The sequence below is a fragment of the Danio rerio genome, chromosome 1 (assembly GCF_049306965.1).
Source record: "Danio rerio strain Tuebingen ecotype United States chromosome 1, GRCz12tu, whole genome shotgun sequence".
NCBI lineage: Eukaryota > Metazoa > Chordata > Actinopteri > Cypriniformes > Danionidae > Danio > Danio rerio.
In genome coordinates, this window is record NC_133176.1 from 4,155,001 (window position 1) to 4,172,500 (window position 17,500).

Here is a 17,500-nt window from a genome sequence, read left to right on the forward strand (position 1 = left end):
CCCGCTGCAGCGACAGGTTCTGATTAGTAAACGCTTGAGGAAGGAGAGCTCATTTGCAGAATTCTACAGCAAATCATGCGCAGGTCCATGACAGAGGAATGCAGCGCACTGCGGTATTCATGCCAATGGGGTGACTGAACCCTCCACACAAAAAGATGCCACCAGTGTCCTCATGGGAAATCAACTACACATGCATGGAGAAAGCACATCCGGGGTCCGTTCTTCAAACCTCGCTTTAATGATCTAAGATGATTTGGCAGATCCTGGATCTGTTCATCTTGATAACTGATCTCTGGCTAATTTGGTTCTTCAAACAAGTTTGCGAATCATATCGCTGCGTGTGTTTCCAAGGACAGATCTATCGATCCTCGAAATCGTGATAAGCAAAGCAACGATTAGCTGACAGCACAGCAGCGTAATGACATCATCTGATTAATATTCAATTACCCATTTGAGTAAAATGACATCAAATTAGCAGTAAACGGTTTGTTAAATATGACAGGCAATAACTTTCCACAGTTGCTGTGAGCTGCAGAATTTACACTTTCATGTGTCAAGTGTATTCATCATGTGTTTCAATACATATCAATGTATTTAGTTCTATATTTAGAGAACATTTTCTTTATTATAGTAGCCTATAGGTCTACTCAAGTTTTTATTTTTTTATTTATTTATTTTTTTAATCTGCGTAAGGAATAACTGTATAAATTAATTTAGCATCAAAAAAGCATTTTTGATATTGGTAAAGGTATCAATAACCGGCATATTAGTGATCAAAACACGTGTTTGACTGCATTAATTATTATCCCTTTTTTTTTAAAGTCAATTATTGTGCATGTACGCATTTGCATTTAAAAAGTTTAAAGCAGTCTTTTTCTTTTATTTCGGAGTGCAGATTGCATAAGTTTTATTAATATATAATTATTCATTCATTCATTTTCTTGTCGGCTTAGTCCCTTTATTAATCCGGGGTCAACTTATATATATATATATATACATATATATATATATATATACATATATATATATATATATATATATATATATATATATATATATATATATATATATATATATATATATATATATATATATATATATATATATATATATATATATATATATATATATATACTATTGTGTATATTACTACTGTAAAAAATAGTAAATGCTAGATTGATTTATTTATTTATTTATTTATTTACTTATCTATGTATTTATATATATATATATATATATATATATATATATATATATATATATATATATATATATATGTATATATATATTTGATTATTTATTTGTATATGTGTATATATTAATTTATCTATGTATTTACTTATCTATCTGTCTATCTATGTATTTATTTAGTTATTTATCAATGTATTTATTTATTTATTTGTATATATATATATATATATATATATATATATATATATATATATATATATATATATATATTGATAAATATTTATTGATAAATATTTATTGATATATTTATTTATTTATTTGACTGGGTAAAGAAAAAAATCAACACACAAAATAACATAACACAACAACACAAACAGGTCAAATCACTAATTTCTCTAAACATCAAATAATGACATTCCGACCACATTCTCCAGCATCTCTCCTGGGAATGTCACTCTGTGGTAGAAACGCTGTAAATTCAGCCCATCACAGCACACGCTGCCACCCTCACACCATTGTATCGTCCCACTATTGAGAACAATCAGTCAAAAAGTCCCAGAAAACGCTCATGGCCACATAAACATGGTGAGCACGGAGAGACGCTCCATCCTGCCAACACCACTTCCTGAATCACAAAGAGGATTTAAAGCACCGCAATGCAACTTAACCAGGAGACATTGGGAAATACTAGTCATGCATAAAACGTGTTTTACGGGCTTAAAGCGGTCTGTGACAGTTGAATGAGCTGACAGGCTTTGCATCTTTCACCCTTGCGGTCCAAACAGCGCAGACGCACAATTTATAAAGTAAGCTTTTCCTGACTTTTGGTTTCGTGTCAAGTTCTTTACAAGCTGTTGTGTTTTAAACTCAAAGCAGGAGCGAGATCTGAACTGATCAAACTGTAAAATGAAAAGACAAATGAACAAAAGAAGCAGACATTAAAAAGTTAATCAATTAATAATAAAAAAAATGTCTAAACAAATAGAAAGAATAAGTAAATAAATTAATCCATAAAATAAGTATATAGTTCATCTCAGCATATATAAGTACACCCCTCACAGATCTCTCATTTAAATTCATATTTCCTAAAGGAGGCATTACAATACAGGGCTCAACAATAAGGAGCCCAGGGCCAGCGTGCGAGGCGCTTGGAACAGTAGACAGGATTGTTACTGGCCCGATCTGTGCTGCCTTGCCACAAAAGTTAAATTTGTCTGCGACTATTTGTCAATAGTGTATGAAACATTCATTCATTCATTCATTCATTCATTCATTCATTCATTTATTTATTTATTTATTTATTCATTCATTCATTCATTCATCCATCCATTTATTTATTTATTTATTTGTTTGTTTTTATACATTTATTTATTTATTTATTTATTTATTTATTTATTTATTTATTTATTCATTCAATCAATCATCCATCCATTATTTATTTATTTATTTATTTGTTATTTATACATTTATTTTTGCATTTATATATTTTTTTTTCATTCATTCATACATTCATTCATTCATCCATTCATTATTTATCTATCTATCTATCTATCTATCTATCTATCTATCTATCTATCTATCTATCTATCTATCTATCTATCTATCTATCTATCTATCTATCTATCTATCATCCATCCATCCATCCATCCATCCATCCATCCATCCATCCATCCATCCATCCATCCATCCATCCATCCATCTATCTATCTATCTATCTATCTATCTATCTATCTATCTATCTATCTATCTATCTATCTATCTATCTATCTGTCTGTCTATCTATTTGTTATTTATACATTAATTTTTGCATTTATTTATTTATTTATTTATTCATTCATTCATTCATTCATTCATTCATTCATTCATTCATTCATTCATTCATTCATTCATTCTTCTTTTTTTTAATTATTATTTCAGAAGTGAAATAATTTTATAGTTTTGTTTTGCATCTCTAATCCAATATCATGAATTTGTGCACCATTTAACTGCATTCTGTGGTCTCCATCAGGACATGCCATTTTTCCCTTTTTCCCTATGTTCTTCACAGAATAACTGCATGAATGTGATTCTGCCTGCAAAGCGTGCGCACACACACAGACACAAAAAAAATCCCCATAACTAATTAAAACACATTAAATCGACAGCCCTAACACCAGCAAACCACTCAACATAACAAATCTGCAAGCAACTTTGCAGCAAAGAAACCCAAAGTGCTGATTCAGACACTTCAAAACCATTCGCTTTGAATCAAACTGAACAAGCCAGAGGCCTCGGCACAACTTCTGGCAATCTTCTTCCTCAACTCTAAAAGTATGCCTACTCAAATACTCTCTCAACAAGTGGCTTCCAGGTATTTTCGCTCACTCAACAGTGCAATTTCGCTCTCACTAGTGAGTTCCTCTTAAGAAAAAAACATCTCACTCAGAACAGACTGCTGTTTTGGGCATCACCTGCACGGCCATTTCACCACATCATCTCACTTTGAAGTCACTCGGCAATGCGGGACAGGCAAAAAAGTAAATAATGCGACAATAAAAATCGGCATTAGTCTAGCCGGCTGCTTTTCTTATCAGGTAACCTAAAAAAGCCTGTGACTGCGGCTCCACAGGAGTGTGTTTGTCTTTAACCTCAGGTCGTAAAGGGTTTTTGCATCAGCAGCACAGTGTGTAAATATACTGCTGACCCACTGAGAGAGACGCCGGGCGACTCTCTTTCTTTCGCGCACACAGAGGTTTGCCATCATTCCATGGCAACCACAACTATTAATCTAACCGGTTTGGAATTAACCAAAGATTTGCAGCCTTAAGGCACTCATTCAAAAGACCATAAACAACAGCCATATTGGAATTTGCACGCAAGTTGAATGTTGCTTATTACCTTAAAATTAACAGTATAAATCAAGAAATGTTGTGTGTAAGGATAATAAAACAGAACAATGAGCATTAAACTGCATTTAAGAAAATTAAACATGTTTCTGCCTATTTTCTAAAATGCTGAATTTTTCTTTTTGCCTTTAATATGGTTTTTAGGGTGAATTTTCATAGACATGAAGACTGAAAAAAAATAAGAATACTAAAAATTATATTCATATATATATATATATATAGGGAATAGATGCATTTATAGATTAACCTTATTGTAATCTTGAAATTAATCTAGATTAAAATGGCTTACTTGAATTCTGTCGAAGGCATTCAGAATATGTGTGCTACCCAAATAATGACTAAAAGTAAGTTTTTGAGAACAGGTTCCTCAGGTGGCGCATTAGACCAGGGGCTCAGTTTCCAAAATGCATCACAAACTGCCTGAGAAACTGTTTTACTATGATGATGAAAATAAATGATGTTCAATAAGATGTTCTTGTGTTTACTAATTGTTTATTCAGTTAAACATGAATGTTGAACTGTAGGCCTATATAAGCTTCAAACTGCGATTTTTGATTACCTGACTAAAGTCATAACTGAACTAAACAGAAATGGAATTAAGGAATTAATGGAATTTTGCAAACTAAAACTACCTTAATAACTATTAATAAGGAACAAATTATGAGCTGATCGAAGCAAAAGTCAAAATGGTTTGCTAATAATGAGAATTGAACCTTAAAAAAAGTGTGACCAAAAATTCAAAGTATAGGAATATAACAAAGTATATCGCAATATATATCGCAGAAAAACAAAACATCGCAATGTCAGATTCTTCCAACATCGTGCAGCCCTAATATTCAGTCATTCAATCATTCATTTTCTTTTCCGCTTAGTCCTTTTATTAATCTGGGGTCGCCACAGCGGAATGAACCGCTAACTTATCCGATATATGTGTTATGCAGCCGATGACCTTCCAGCTGCAACCCATCACTAGGAAACACAATATTATTGCAGCGCTAATATATAACAAAAAATAGACTTTCTCCAGAAGAAAACTATTATCAGACATACTGTGAAAATTTCCTTGCAAATATATAAAAAAGAAGAAAAAAAATTAATAGGGCTAATAATTCTGACTTCAACTGTATATTTTATTTTATTTTTTTATTTTATTATTATTATTTTTTTACAGGGTTTACAGGCTTGAAATAAATAATTTTCTAAATAAAATCAGAAATTTGTTGCATAAAAAAAAAATCAGAGCTCTTTACATTGCATTTATGGGAATACATTTTTCACCAAGTGGTTTTTGGTTATCAAGTTTGATTTTTGACAATTTTTTTACTATATTTTGACTGATCTGATATCAGTTTGGTATCTGAAAATAGAAAATACAACTATTAATATTATATTTTTATAAATTTAACTGAAAATATTCGCAACTTTTAGCCAGAAATTCAAATGATAACAAATATTGAGACACAAAATGTATTAATGTGTAATTATAAATAATTGCCATATTTCAACTTAAAATAAAAGTATAATAATATAATAAATATTACAAGTTCTGCATAAAATTTGCATTGGATTTACTGACAATGAACCAGATTTTTCTGCTTGTGAATGTTTCTTTTTGATAAACTATGGCCAACAATGTGCCAGATATTTAAAAGATGACAAAATAACAACACAACCAATCACAGCACATTTCAACTCCTAGTCTCAATTAAAACAAAAAAAATGTAATAATTAAGCTATTTTTCATCATATCGACATTGTATTAATGAAAACTTTCCCCTGTTTTGTGTTTCAGTTTGAACTGTGACTGTATTTTGACAGAACTCACATCAGTATTCGCTCACTAAATATGAATCCATAAGAACCACAATTATTAATCTTACCACAACAAGCAACAACATACAAACGTCTCCGTGCAGTACGACAGTTTCATTTCACTTCAAAAACAAGTAATAAAGCCTAGTTTTCAGATCATTGTATTTATGGAAATGAACCACATTTACCACCAGAATGGTCATTCAATTTCAGGCTTTATTTTCACTGATCTTACACCAGTTTTCACACTTTAAATCAGAAAACAGTTGAATGCATTGCAACCGCAACTTTTGTAAGCACTTTTCTCCCTCAAGCCTGGACTAAAAATGATTTTTGATGAAGAAAAAAGTGATTTAGTACCACACATTCTGCATATCAGAAGATTTCTGGCCTTTCTAACACACACATATACAGTTTTATTTATTATTTATTATTTAAACAGACACGCTGAGTCAAACGACACACCTTCAGAGAGTAAGTTGCACACAGCTTCAGTAGCAATTGTGCAAAGTAAACAGACAGTAACATAAAATACTACACACACACACACACACACACACACACACACACACACACAACTGTATGATTTACAATAGGGAAGTAGATGCAAATTAAAACACAAACAAGTCCTGCTGTAGGTAACCAGACCATCACCTCGCGGTCTCCCAAACCATCCCTCCAACAGTCAATAAACCTCCAACAGAAACGAAAGCGTAATTAGAAAAAGATGCACATTTGTTTGGAAGACTGAACTCCTCGAGAAGCCACCGCATGATCATACGAGTTCTGTGTAAGCTCATAAAAATGGTAGCGAAGCCGCATTTCGCTGGACCACCAAAATCAAAGCAAGTGAAACAAGATGTCGCTGTAATTTCTGCTTGGTTCCTATTGTAAGATAAATAGGATGAAAATATATACATGAATAAATAATCAGCCCAATGACTGAAACCATATGCGTTGTTTTAAGACGGTAAAACAAATGAAGGGAAAGTGACTGAATAGGGAAGACATTCAACAAACCTTCAAGCAAGACTTTTGGTATGAACAGATTTATTGGTCAATTTTTTTTTTTTATCCATTTAATCTATTTGCTACTCATTCATTCATTTTCCTTTGGCTTATTCCCTTTATTCATCAGGGGTGCCACAGCGGAATGAACCACCAACTGATCCAGCATATTTTTTTACACAGCGGATGCCCTTCCAGCCACAACCCAGTACGTTTATTCAACTGTGGGGAAAATCGGAGCACCTGGAGGAAACCCACACCAACACGGGGAGAACATGCAAACTCCACACAGAAATGCAAAATGACCCAGCCAGGACTCGAACCAGCGACCTTCTTGCTTTGAGACGACAGTGCTAACTTATGAGCCACGGTGCCATCAGATCATAGTCCTAAAGATCTGATCATCATATTAACATTATGATTGAACTGATACTGCTTTTACACCTTATATCTGAAAACAATTGAGTTGAAAACAACCACAACTATAATTATTGTCAAGTTGACAAGTGTTTAACTCAAAACACAAATTAAGATTTTGAATATTTGTGCAATGAAACTATAAATAATGTCATATTTTTTATCTTGAATCAAAAATATACAAAATGAATGTGTTGCACAAAGAAAAAGAAAAATCTATCTTTCAGACATTTTTCATCACATTTATCGAAATTATTAACTATATTTCCTTGAAGATTTTCAATTAGATTGTTGATGATGTTTGATTGATTGACAACTATTAACCTTACCATTCTGGAATATACCAAAATAAAACAAAACAAAACAAAATAAAACAAAATAAAATAAAATAAAATAAAATAAAACAAAACAAAACAAAACAAAACAAAACAAAACAAAACAAAACAAAACAAAACAAAAAACAAAATAAAATAAAATAAAACAAAATAAAAATAAATAAATAAATAAATAAATAAATAAATAAATAAATAAATAAATAAATAAATAAATAAATAAATAAAATAAAATAAAAAAAACAAAAAAACAAAAAAACAAAAAAAAGAAAAGAAAAGATAAGAAAAGAAAGCTGATATGCCATTAAATGATATAGTATTTTAAAAATCTAAATAATTTAGAAAATAATACCCTAAAAAAAAGGAAAATACAACCAAAAACACTGGTTATGATCCATTTCATTGACAATTTCACTGGCAATATCAGTCAAATTTGACCAAATCTGAATAAAATAAAATAAAATACATTTTAAATAATAAAATTAAATTAAAAGTAAAAGAAATTTTTGTCCAATCTGACCAAATCTGAAAAATTAAATTAAATTAAATTAAATTAAATAATATAAAACAAATAATAAAATAATAACAAAAAATTAATAAAAATCTTAGTCCAATCTGACCTAATCTGAAAAATAAAATAAATTAAAAGTTGATATAACATTTAATGACATAACATTTTAAAAATCTAAATTAATTTAGAAAATAATACCCAACAAAAAGGAAAACAACACAACCAAAAACACTGGTTATGATCCATTTCACTGACAATTTCACTGGCAATACTAGTCCAATTTGACCAATATGAATAAAATAAAATTAAAATAAAATAAAATAAAATAAAATAAAATAAAATAAAATAAAATAAAATAAAATAAAATAAAATAAAATAAAATAAAATAAAATAAATAAAATTAAATTAAATTAAATTAAATTAAATTAAATTAAATTAAATAAACAAAATAAAAAGTTGATATAACATTTCATGTTATAACATTTAAAAAATATATATTACTTCAGAAAATAGCACCCTACAAAAAGCAAAACAACCCAATCAAAAACATTTATGATACATTTTACTGACAATATCAGCCCAAACTGACCAATGCAAAAAAATAAATAAATAATAATGTGTTCATCAATTATTTGTATTGTCCATTCCTATATCTCCTTTACAGTCTGAATATACAGCTGTGTGCTTCAATCCTTGTGTTCATCTCAGTTGTAAGACAGCAGCGTTCAGGAGTTAATAGCTGGTTAGACATCAGGAGGCTGCGACGGGTCTGTAATATGGCTCTAATCTCATAAAACCAGTCTTGTGATTAGACACCATCACAGTCTACGCCCAACACAATGTGCTCAATGTTTTTAAGTACTATGGTAACTGCACCTGAATTCTGTAATTCTGCCAAATGATGTGATATAAGAGGTCTGGTGTTGAGATAAAAGCAGAAGTAATGCACGAGGTCTGCTTTAATGATATAGACTCAAATGTGAGGGGAAACTCTCGTACTGATGTTGTCGAGCGGGGCAGTAAACAGAAACGTGTCTAAACCTGCAGCTCAAATGTGAGAAATGAAACTCAGAAATTAAATGCAATCAAGATGAGAAGAAAACCAGGAACGGGGTTGTTTTTACTGCGGTGAAGATGCTGAACTCTTAAAACAGATAGAAAAACTACAGGTGAAACAGTTTCCTGCCACTCAGACCTCCAACACATTCCAAAAAAGGTGGGACAGGGGCACTTTAGGGCTAGTTCTCTTCTCAGGTAAATTGGTTAAGTAATGATGCGATTTGAAACATCAACAGATGACTATAGTTATGATTTGGTACAAAAGTGGTGTCCAAAAGGGGTCCAATCAATTTGGAGCAACAATGGGTAGATGTTTGTCAGTTTGCCAACAAAAATGTGAGGAAACTATTAAAATGTTAGTAAACAGTGTTCCTCAAAGAAGGATAGGAAGACATGTGGATATTTCACGTTCTACAATGTATAACAACATTAAAAGATTCATGGAATCTGGAGGAATTTCAAGCCTAAGCTGCGCAAGCCTAAGCTGAACAACCATGATCTCCCATCCCTCAGGTGGCGCTGCATCAAGAATCCTCATTCATCAATAAGAGGTATATCACCAAATGAACTCAGGAGTACTTTGGTAAAGCTTTGTTGAGTACCACAATACATACAGTAGTTACATTCACAAATGTCAGTTAACAATGTAATGTGCCAAAAGGAAGCCCTATGTTAACAGTGTCCAGAAGCGTCAGCTAAACCTGTGACTCAAATGTGAAAAATGAAACTCAGATACAGGTAAATTGGTTAAATAATGATGTGATCTGAAACAGGTGATGTCAACAGGTGATTGTAATTATGATTCGGTACAAACGTGGCATCCAAGAAAGGTCTAGTCCTTTAGGAGCAAAGATGGGCCGAGGATCGCCAGTTTGCCAAAAAAATAAATGAGAAAATTATTGAAATGTTTAAAAACAATGTGCCTCAAAGAAAAAAGGACTTTCGCCTTCAACAAAAATCTTTTTTAAAAGATTAGAGGAATCTGGAGGAATTTCGCAAGCCTAAGCTGAAAAACTGTGATATCCCATCCCTCAGGCGGCGCTGCATCAAGAATCCTCATTCATCAATAAGCGATATCACCAAATGGACTCAGGAGTACTTTGGCAAATCTTTTGTCAAGTACCACAATACACAGTTACATCCACAAATGCCAGTTAAAACTGTAATGTGCCAAAAGGAAGCCCTATGTTAACAGTGTCCAGCAGCGTCATCTAAACCTGCGACTCATATGTGAGAAATGAAACTCAGATATTAGATGCAATAAAGATGATAAGAAAATCAGGAACAGGATGGTTTTTACTACGGTGAAGATACACTGAACTCTCAGAACAGATATACAAACACAGGTGAAAACAGGTGAACTCTTTCTGTGAGATATTGAGCTGATAGCAAAGCAGATAATCTATGGTCTGATATAAATGCCATTTATTAGGCATGAATTATTAATTATTATCAATTATGGATTATCATGTATAAATATTTAATGTAAACTGTTAAAAAAGTATATGTATATACACAACCCCAAATTAGAAAACATTGGGAGATTATGGAAATAAAAAAAAGTAGTGATTTCAAAATGTACTTTGACTTCATTTCATTTGTAAATACACATGCTTTCCTGTCATTCAGATCTGCAACGCATTCCAAAAATATTGGGACTGGCGTAGTTTAGGGCTAGTAATCAGGTAAATTGGTTAAATAATGTGATTTGAAACAGGTGATGTCAACAGGTGATTGTAATTATGATTTGGTACAAACGTGGCATCCAAGAAAGGTCTAGTCCTTTAGGAGCAAAGATGGGCTGAGGATCGCCAGTTTGCCAACAAATACATGAGAAAATTATTGAAATGTTTAAAAACAATGTGCCTCAAAGAAAAAAGGACTTTCGCCTTCAACAGAGCAGAACATCGTTAAAAGATTAGAGCTCATTCATCAATAAGCCATATATCACCAAATGGACTCAGGACAACTTTGGTAAAGCTATTTCAAGTACCTAAAAGCATAGTTACATCCACAAATGCCAGATAAAAATGCAATGTGCCAAAAGGAAGCCCTATGTTAACAGTGTCCAGAAGCGTCAGCTAAACCTGCGACTCAAAAGAGAAAAATGAAACTCGGATACAGGTAAATTGGTTTAATAATGATGTGATTTGAAACGGGTGATTGTAATTTTGATTTGGTTCAAATGTGGCATTCAAGAAAGGTCTAGTCCTTTAGGAGCAAAGATGGGCTGAGGATCGCCAGTTTGCCAACAAATACATGAGAAAAATATTGAAATGTTTAAAAACGATGTGCCTCAAAGAAAAAAGGACCTTCGCCTTCAACAGAGCAGAACATCGTTAAAAGATTAGAGGAACCTGGAGGAATTTCAGTGCATAAAGGACAAGGGCGCAAGGCTAAGCTGAACAAACGTGATCTCCGATGCCTCAGGTAACGCTGCATCAAAAATCCTCATTCATCAATAAGCCATATACCACCAAATGGACTCAGGACTGCTTTGGTAAAGCTTTGTCAAGTACCACAATACACAGTTACATCCACAAATGCCAGTTAAAAACGCAATGTGCCAAAAGGAAGCCCTATGTTAACAGTGTCCAGAAAGTGCCATCGACTTCTCTGGGCTCTAAGGCATATGAGAAAAACCATCACACAGTGGAAATGTGTACTGTGTTCTGATGGATCAGTATTTCAGGTATTTTTGGAAAGAAATGGACACTGTGTGCTCCGGACCAAAAAAGAAAAGGATCATCCAGCCTGTTAACAAGTCTAAAAGCCAGGGTCTGTTATGGCATGGGGTCGTGTCAGTGCCTTTGGCAAAGGTAACTTGCACTTCTGTGATGCACCATTAATGCTGAAAAGTACATAGAGATTTTGAAGCACAATATGCCGTCTTCTTTTTCAGGGACGCCCATGCATATTTCAACAAAACAATGCAAAACCACATTCTGCACACATTACAAAGGCCAGGCTGCGGAGGAAGACGATACAGGTACTTGATTGGCCTGTCTGCAGTCCTGACCTGTCTCTAATAGAGAATGTGTGGTGCATTTTGAAGCGCAAAATGCGACAACGAAGACCTCATACTGTTGTCAACCTTGAGACTTGTTTGCAGAGGGAATGGGACAAACTATCTTGGTGTCTTCAGTCCCTAAATGTCTTAAGTGTTGTGAAAAGGAACGGCAACATTACAAAGTGGTAAATGTTTTACTGTTTCAACTTTTTTGAAAGAACCAAAATTGGAATAAGTTTACATTTGTAAAAAAAATTTTAAAAATAAAATAAAAACCATGAGGAGCACATTAAATAATGTTTGTTGTATTGTCTGTAATGAAATACAAGTCAAAGTAAATTTAGGAATGACTTCTTTCTTTTTTTAATTAGCATTAGCCCAACCCAGACCGCCGTGTAATAATTAACAATAATCTACATGTATCGGCCAATACAACACAAAAACCACGCTCAATCATGCATCGCAATCATCACCGCGTGAACAACACCATCAAAGTCAGCATAAGATGCGACACTTCACTTTTAATGTAATGGAGACTCTTAATCTTCTCTCTGCTGGCACATTCACAGCAATCCAAGACCCGCGACTGAACCTGCGACACACCGACTAACCAGCTTTGTGAAACCTGAGACGGAGAAGAGAAGACAGAGAGGGTTTTGTTAGAGCGGCGCATCTCCCGCATCAGCACTTGTGGGAGATTACAGCTTCTCCGGGTTTGTCATTTGGCTCAGATGAAGGATACGCTCCTCCTGAAGGTGCGTCGGCTCCTGTGAGCTGACATTATGATGCTACGAAGGGTTTCATTAAAGCCACAAAACAAGCATTCTGGTGTAGAGCTCACCGGGGGAGGCATTCGTTGAAAACCTTAAATTAACAGCTGAATTAAGCCCTCGGAGAGCCACTGGGGAACTAAATCACATATTGTGAGTCTCTGAGAAAAATATAGTACACATACAACACGGTAATGTAAATGTCTGGAGACAATATACTGCAGGGTTTATTTTACGTGGATAAGTCATCACGGGCATCATGGTGGCTCAGTGAGTAGCACAGTCGCCTCACAGCAAAAAGGTCACTGGTTTGACCCCAGCTAAGTCAGTTAGCATTTCTGAGTGGAGTTTGGATGTTTTCCCCATGTTGGTTTGGGTTTCTTCCGGGTGCTCCGGTTTCCCCAACAGTCCAAACACTTGTGCTATAGGGGAACTGAATAAGCTAAATTGGTCGTAGTGTATATGTGTGAATGCAAGGTGTGCATGGGTGTTTCCCAGTGTTGTGTTGCGGCTGGAAGGGCACTGCTGCGTAAAACATATGCTGGATAAGTTGCAAGTTCCCTTCGATGTGGCGACCCCTAATAAATAAAGGGAATAAGCTGAAAAGAAAATGAATGAATGATTGAATGAATGAATATGCAGTGTCACCGTTATGAAAAGAAAGATTGAATGAACGAATGATTGAATGAACAAATGATTGAATAAACTAAGGATTGAATGAACAAATGATTGAATGAACGAATGATTGAATGAACAAATGATTGAATAAACTAAGGATTGAATGAAAAAATGATTGAATGGACGAATGATTGAATGAACAAATGATTGAATAAACTAACGATTGAATGAACGAATTATTGTATGAACAAAAAATTGAATGAACAAATGATTAAATGAACGAATAAATGTAATGAACGATTGATTGAACGAATGATTGAATGAACAAATGATTGAATGAATGAATGAATGAATGAATGAATGAATGAACTAATGGTTGAATGAATAATTGAATGAACGAATGAATGGATAGACAGACGAATGAACGAACAAACAGACGGATGAACGAACGAATGAACGGACGGACGAATGAACGAACAGACGAACGAACAAATTAATAAATAGCATTCCCATTTCACACACACATATTATGTTTTTCTGCATACAAAGCAATCACTGATATCCATACCAATTGAATTACTAACCAACCAGAAATTTAATTAGCTTGTGCAGAGTCGCAGTAAAAAAAAATGAATGAATGAACGAATGAACAGACGGACGGACGGACGAACAAACAGAAGGAAAGACGAACGAATGAATGAATTAATAAATAGCATTCACATTTCACACAAATACTTTGTTTTTTCTGCATACAAAGCAATCTCTGATATCCATACCAAGTTGAATTACCAACCAACCAGAAATGTAATTAGCTTGGCCTGCAGTGCCCCAAAGCAGAAAAGAAAAAAAGGCATTATTTGCACCACACGCTCACAAAAGGAAAATAATTCTGCCAAAATATTACAACATTTTAAAATCTTACGAATAGTTAGCATTTGGGATCAAATAATGCATTTAATAAAATGCAATTGGGACATTTCGTCTTGACAGGAACTATTTTTTATCCTTAATGCAAGGCATTTCGCTGAAAAAAAAAGAAATTTACAAAACAATAATGAATTTTCTGCCACCAAACACATACAGCCACTGGCCTGAAACAACATTTATTTTGATGAATCATTATTTTTGTTGCACAAGATAAAAATAAAAAGTAGTTTTCTAGTAGTTAAGGCTAAGTAGTTCTGTTTTTTTTTTTTTTTTTTTACTTGGATAAGCCAATTGTTCAAAACTTTAGCACAATTTTTTTAGAATTTTGATGCAATGTTGAAGTGTCATAGTAAAAAATTATAAATAAATAAATGAATAAATAAATAAATAAATAAATAAATTCCACATTCACACATAAATATATCAGAATCTATTTTCAAAAATCTGATGTCTACAAAAACACATTATTATTATTTTATTATTTTATTTTAGTTTAATAATTAATAATAATCATTATTAATATTATTATTATTATTATTATTATTATTATTATTATTAATCTGCCTGCATTATTCAAAAGCAAAAACATTCAGAAAGCCATTATTTGCTTCACAAACCAAACCTGAAAAAATCTGCAAGAATATTACAAATATAACACTTTTTTTTTAGGTACACATATTGAACCCTTGCCAATAACAAGGAAGCAAATATACCATAGAATGGTCTTCAATGGGGATATTTTTGTCCTGAGACAAACTTTTTAGTTCTTAGTGTAAAACAGATTTAAGACAGAAAATGAGTATTGCGAAACAATAATTCTAGTGTAGAGCTCATCAGTGAGGCTATTATGTGAAAAGCCTAAATTAACACAGGAAAGAACTGAATTAAGCCCTTGGAGAGCCACCAGGGAACTCAATCACATATTTTGAGTTTTAAAGAAAAATAAACACTGACAACACTGTACTGTACAACTAATGTCTGGAGACAAACTGACATCATACTAAACAAGAGTACCGCAAACTACCAGCTTCACCAAGGCTGTAGATAAACCACCCAAGCATGATTAACCAGCGCACCAACCTTGGAAAGCGGCCACATTTCGTGAGAAGAGGAACTTTAGGCTGGAGCTAGAGATCTGGAGAAGGTTCTGAATATCCCGCCGGGCCGCCACCTGGTAACGCTCCTCCATCTTTTTGGTGCAGCATGTTAGATTCCTGGATAAGCAAACCTGCAGGTCTGAACCTGAAAAAGAACAAATATTATTTGTTATCTAAAGTGGCAATGTAAAAAAACAACACTTAATACACAAATACACTCAATTGAACATGCACACATAGACATCACCTATACTTGTTCATCACCTATACCTATACAACAGTACTTAGTCTCCCTTATCCATTCAAGGTTTTGGAGTCTCTTTTACTGATCTGATGAGTTCATTCAAGTGTGTTTGTATAGGAAGAGGTTGGGAAACACTGACCTATCCACTATATAGCTGCATGTTAATTATATATATATATATATATATATATATATATATATATATATATATATATATATATATATATATATATATATATATATATATATATATATATATATATATAAATATATATATATATATATATATATATAAATATATATATATATATATATATATATATATATATATATATATATATATATATATATATATATATATATATATATTTATATATATATTTATATATATATATATATATATATATATATATATATATATATATATATATATATATATATATATATATATATATATATATATGTGAGTATATAATAAATTTAACTTGTAAAAGTTACTGGCTAATTAAAGTTAACTATTCATTCATTTTCCTTCAGAGGTCGCCACAGCGGAATGAACCACTAACTCAAAAATAATTTTATTTTCTATACAGACAACAGAAATTATTCAATCATTCAATATTTCTGAACCGATCCACTGCTTTTGAGATTCATACACTTTCATAAAAGCCATCGTGCTGCAGGTATTAGGAGTTAAGGGGTATAACAAAATACTCAACGTTTCAATATAAGTTAGGAAATGGCTGAAGGTGAATCAAGTTTGTGATCAGGTGTGACACTTCTAGATTGTTATGAAATTGTTATCTTTTTTACGTTTTGTTGTTAGTAATTTTAATGATATTGCATGTGTAATGCGTTTTTGATTTAGGGTTGCCTTGTCATGGGGCAACAGATGGGGGAAACTTTGGCTTATTTGCAATTTTTATACTGTTGCATTTTTATAAGTGCATTGAGGGGTTTACATCTTTGCTAAACTATGAGCAACACAGGCTCATTGGGAATATGCGCCCAGGGCTACATTTCTGAGAACCCAGAAATATGTGCTTGCGGGTACATCTGTCTGCATCTTGTGTTTAAAATAAATGCTTCAGAGAGGTACCACTGAATGTATGAATGTCTTTTTTCAGCTTGACTAGTTTGCTTGGTAGCTACGCAGTAGACAAGAGTTCGAGTCTGGTGAAGGACCGTTCCAGAAACCAGGTAAAAGAAACCTCAAAAAAAGCAATGTAAATATGTTGTAAGAGACACTCAGGCTTTTCTTTTCTAGTTTGTTTTTGAAAACACTATTGGTTGGCTTTAGGGAAGAGGGTATGTGGGTCAGAAATATATATATATATATATATATATATATATATATATATATATATATATATATATATATATATATATATATATATATAATATATATATTACAGATATAATATAATATAATAATATATATATATATATATATATATATATATATATATATATATATATATATATATATATATATATATTTTTTTTTTTTTTATGTATATATATATATATGCATATATATATATATATATATATACAGGGCTCGAAATAGCGACCATTTTGGTCGCATATGCGCCTGAAATTTGAGCTTTGCGACCTCA

The 17,500-nt window shown here is 32.5% G+C and overlaps 1 protein-coding gene across 2 annotated transcripts in view; it reads right to left on the reverse strand.

The window, feature by feature from the left end:
• The window catches only part of gpc5a (glypican 5a), a 298,323-nt gene that overhangs the window by 269,103 nt on the left and 11,720 nt on the right, over positions 1-17,500 (reverse strand). For both annotated transcript variants that reach the window (XM_073945913.1, NM_001302236.1), the window contains 1 exon segment: positions 15,621-15,782. In XM_073945913.1, the coding sequence (XP_073802014.1) occupies positions 15,621-15,782 (162 nt within the window).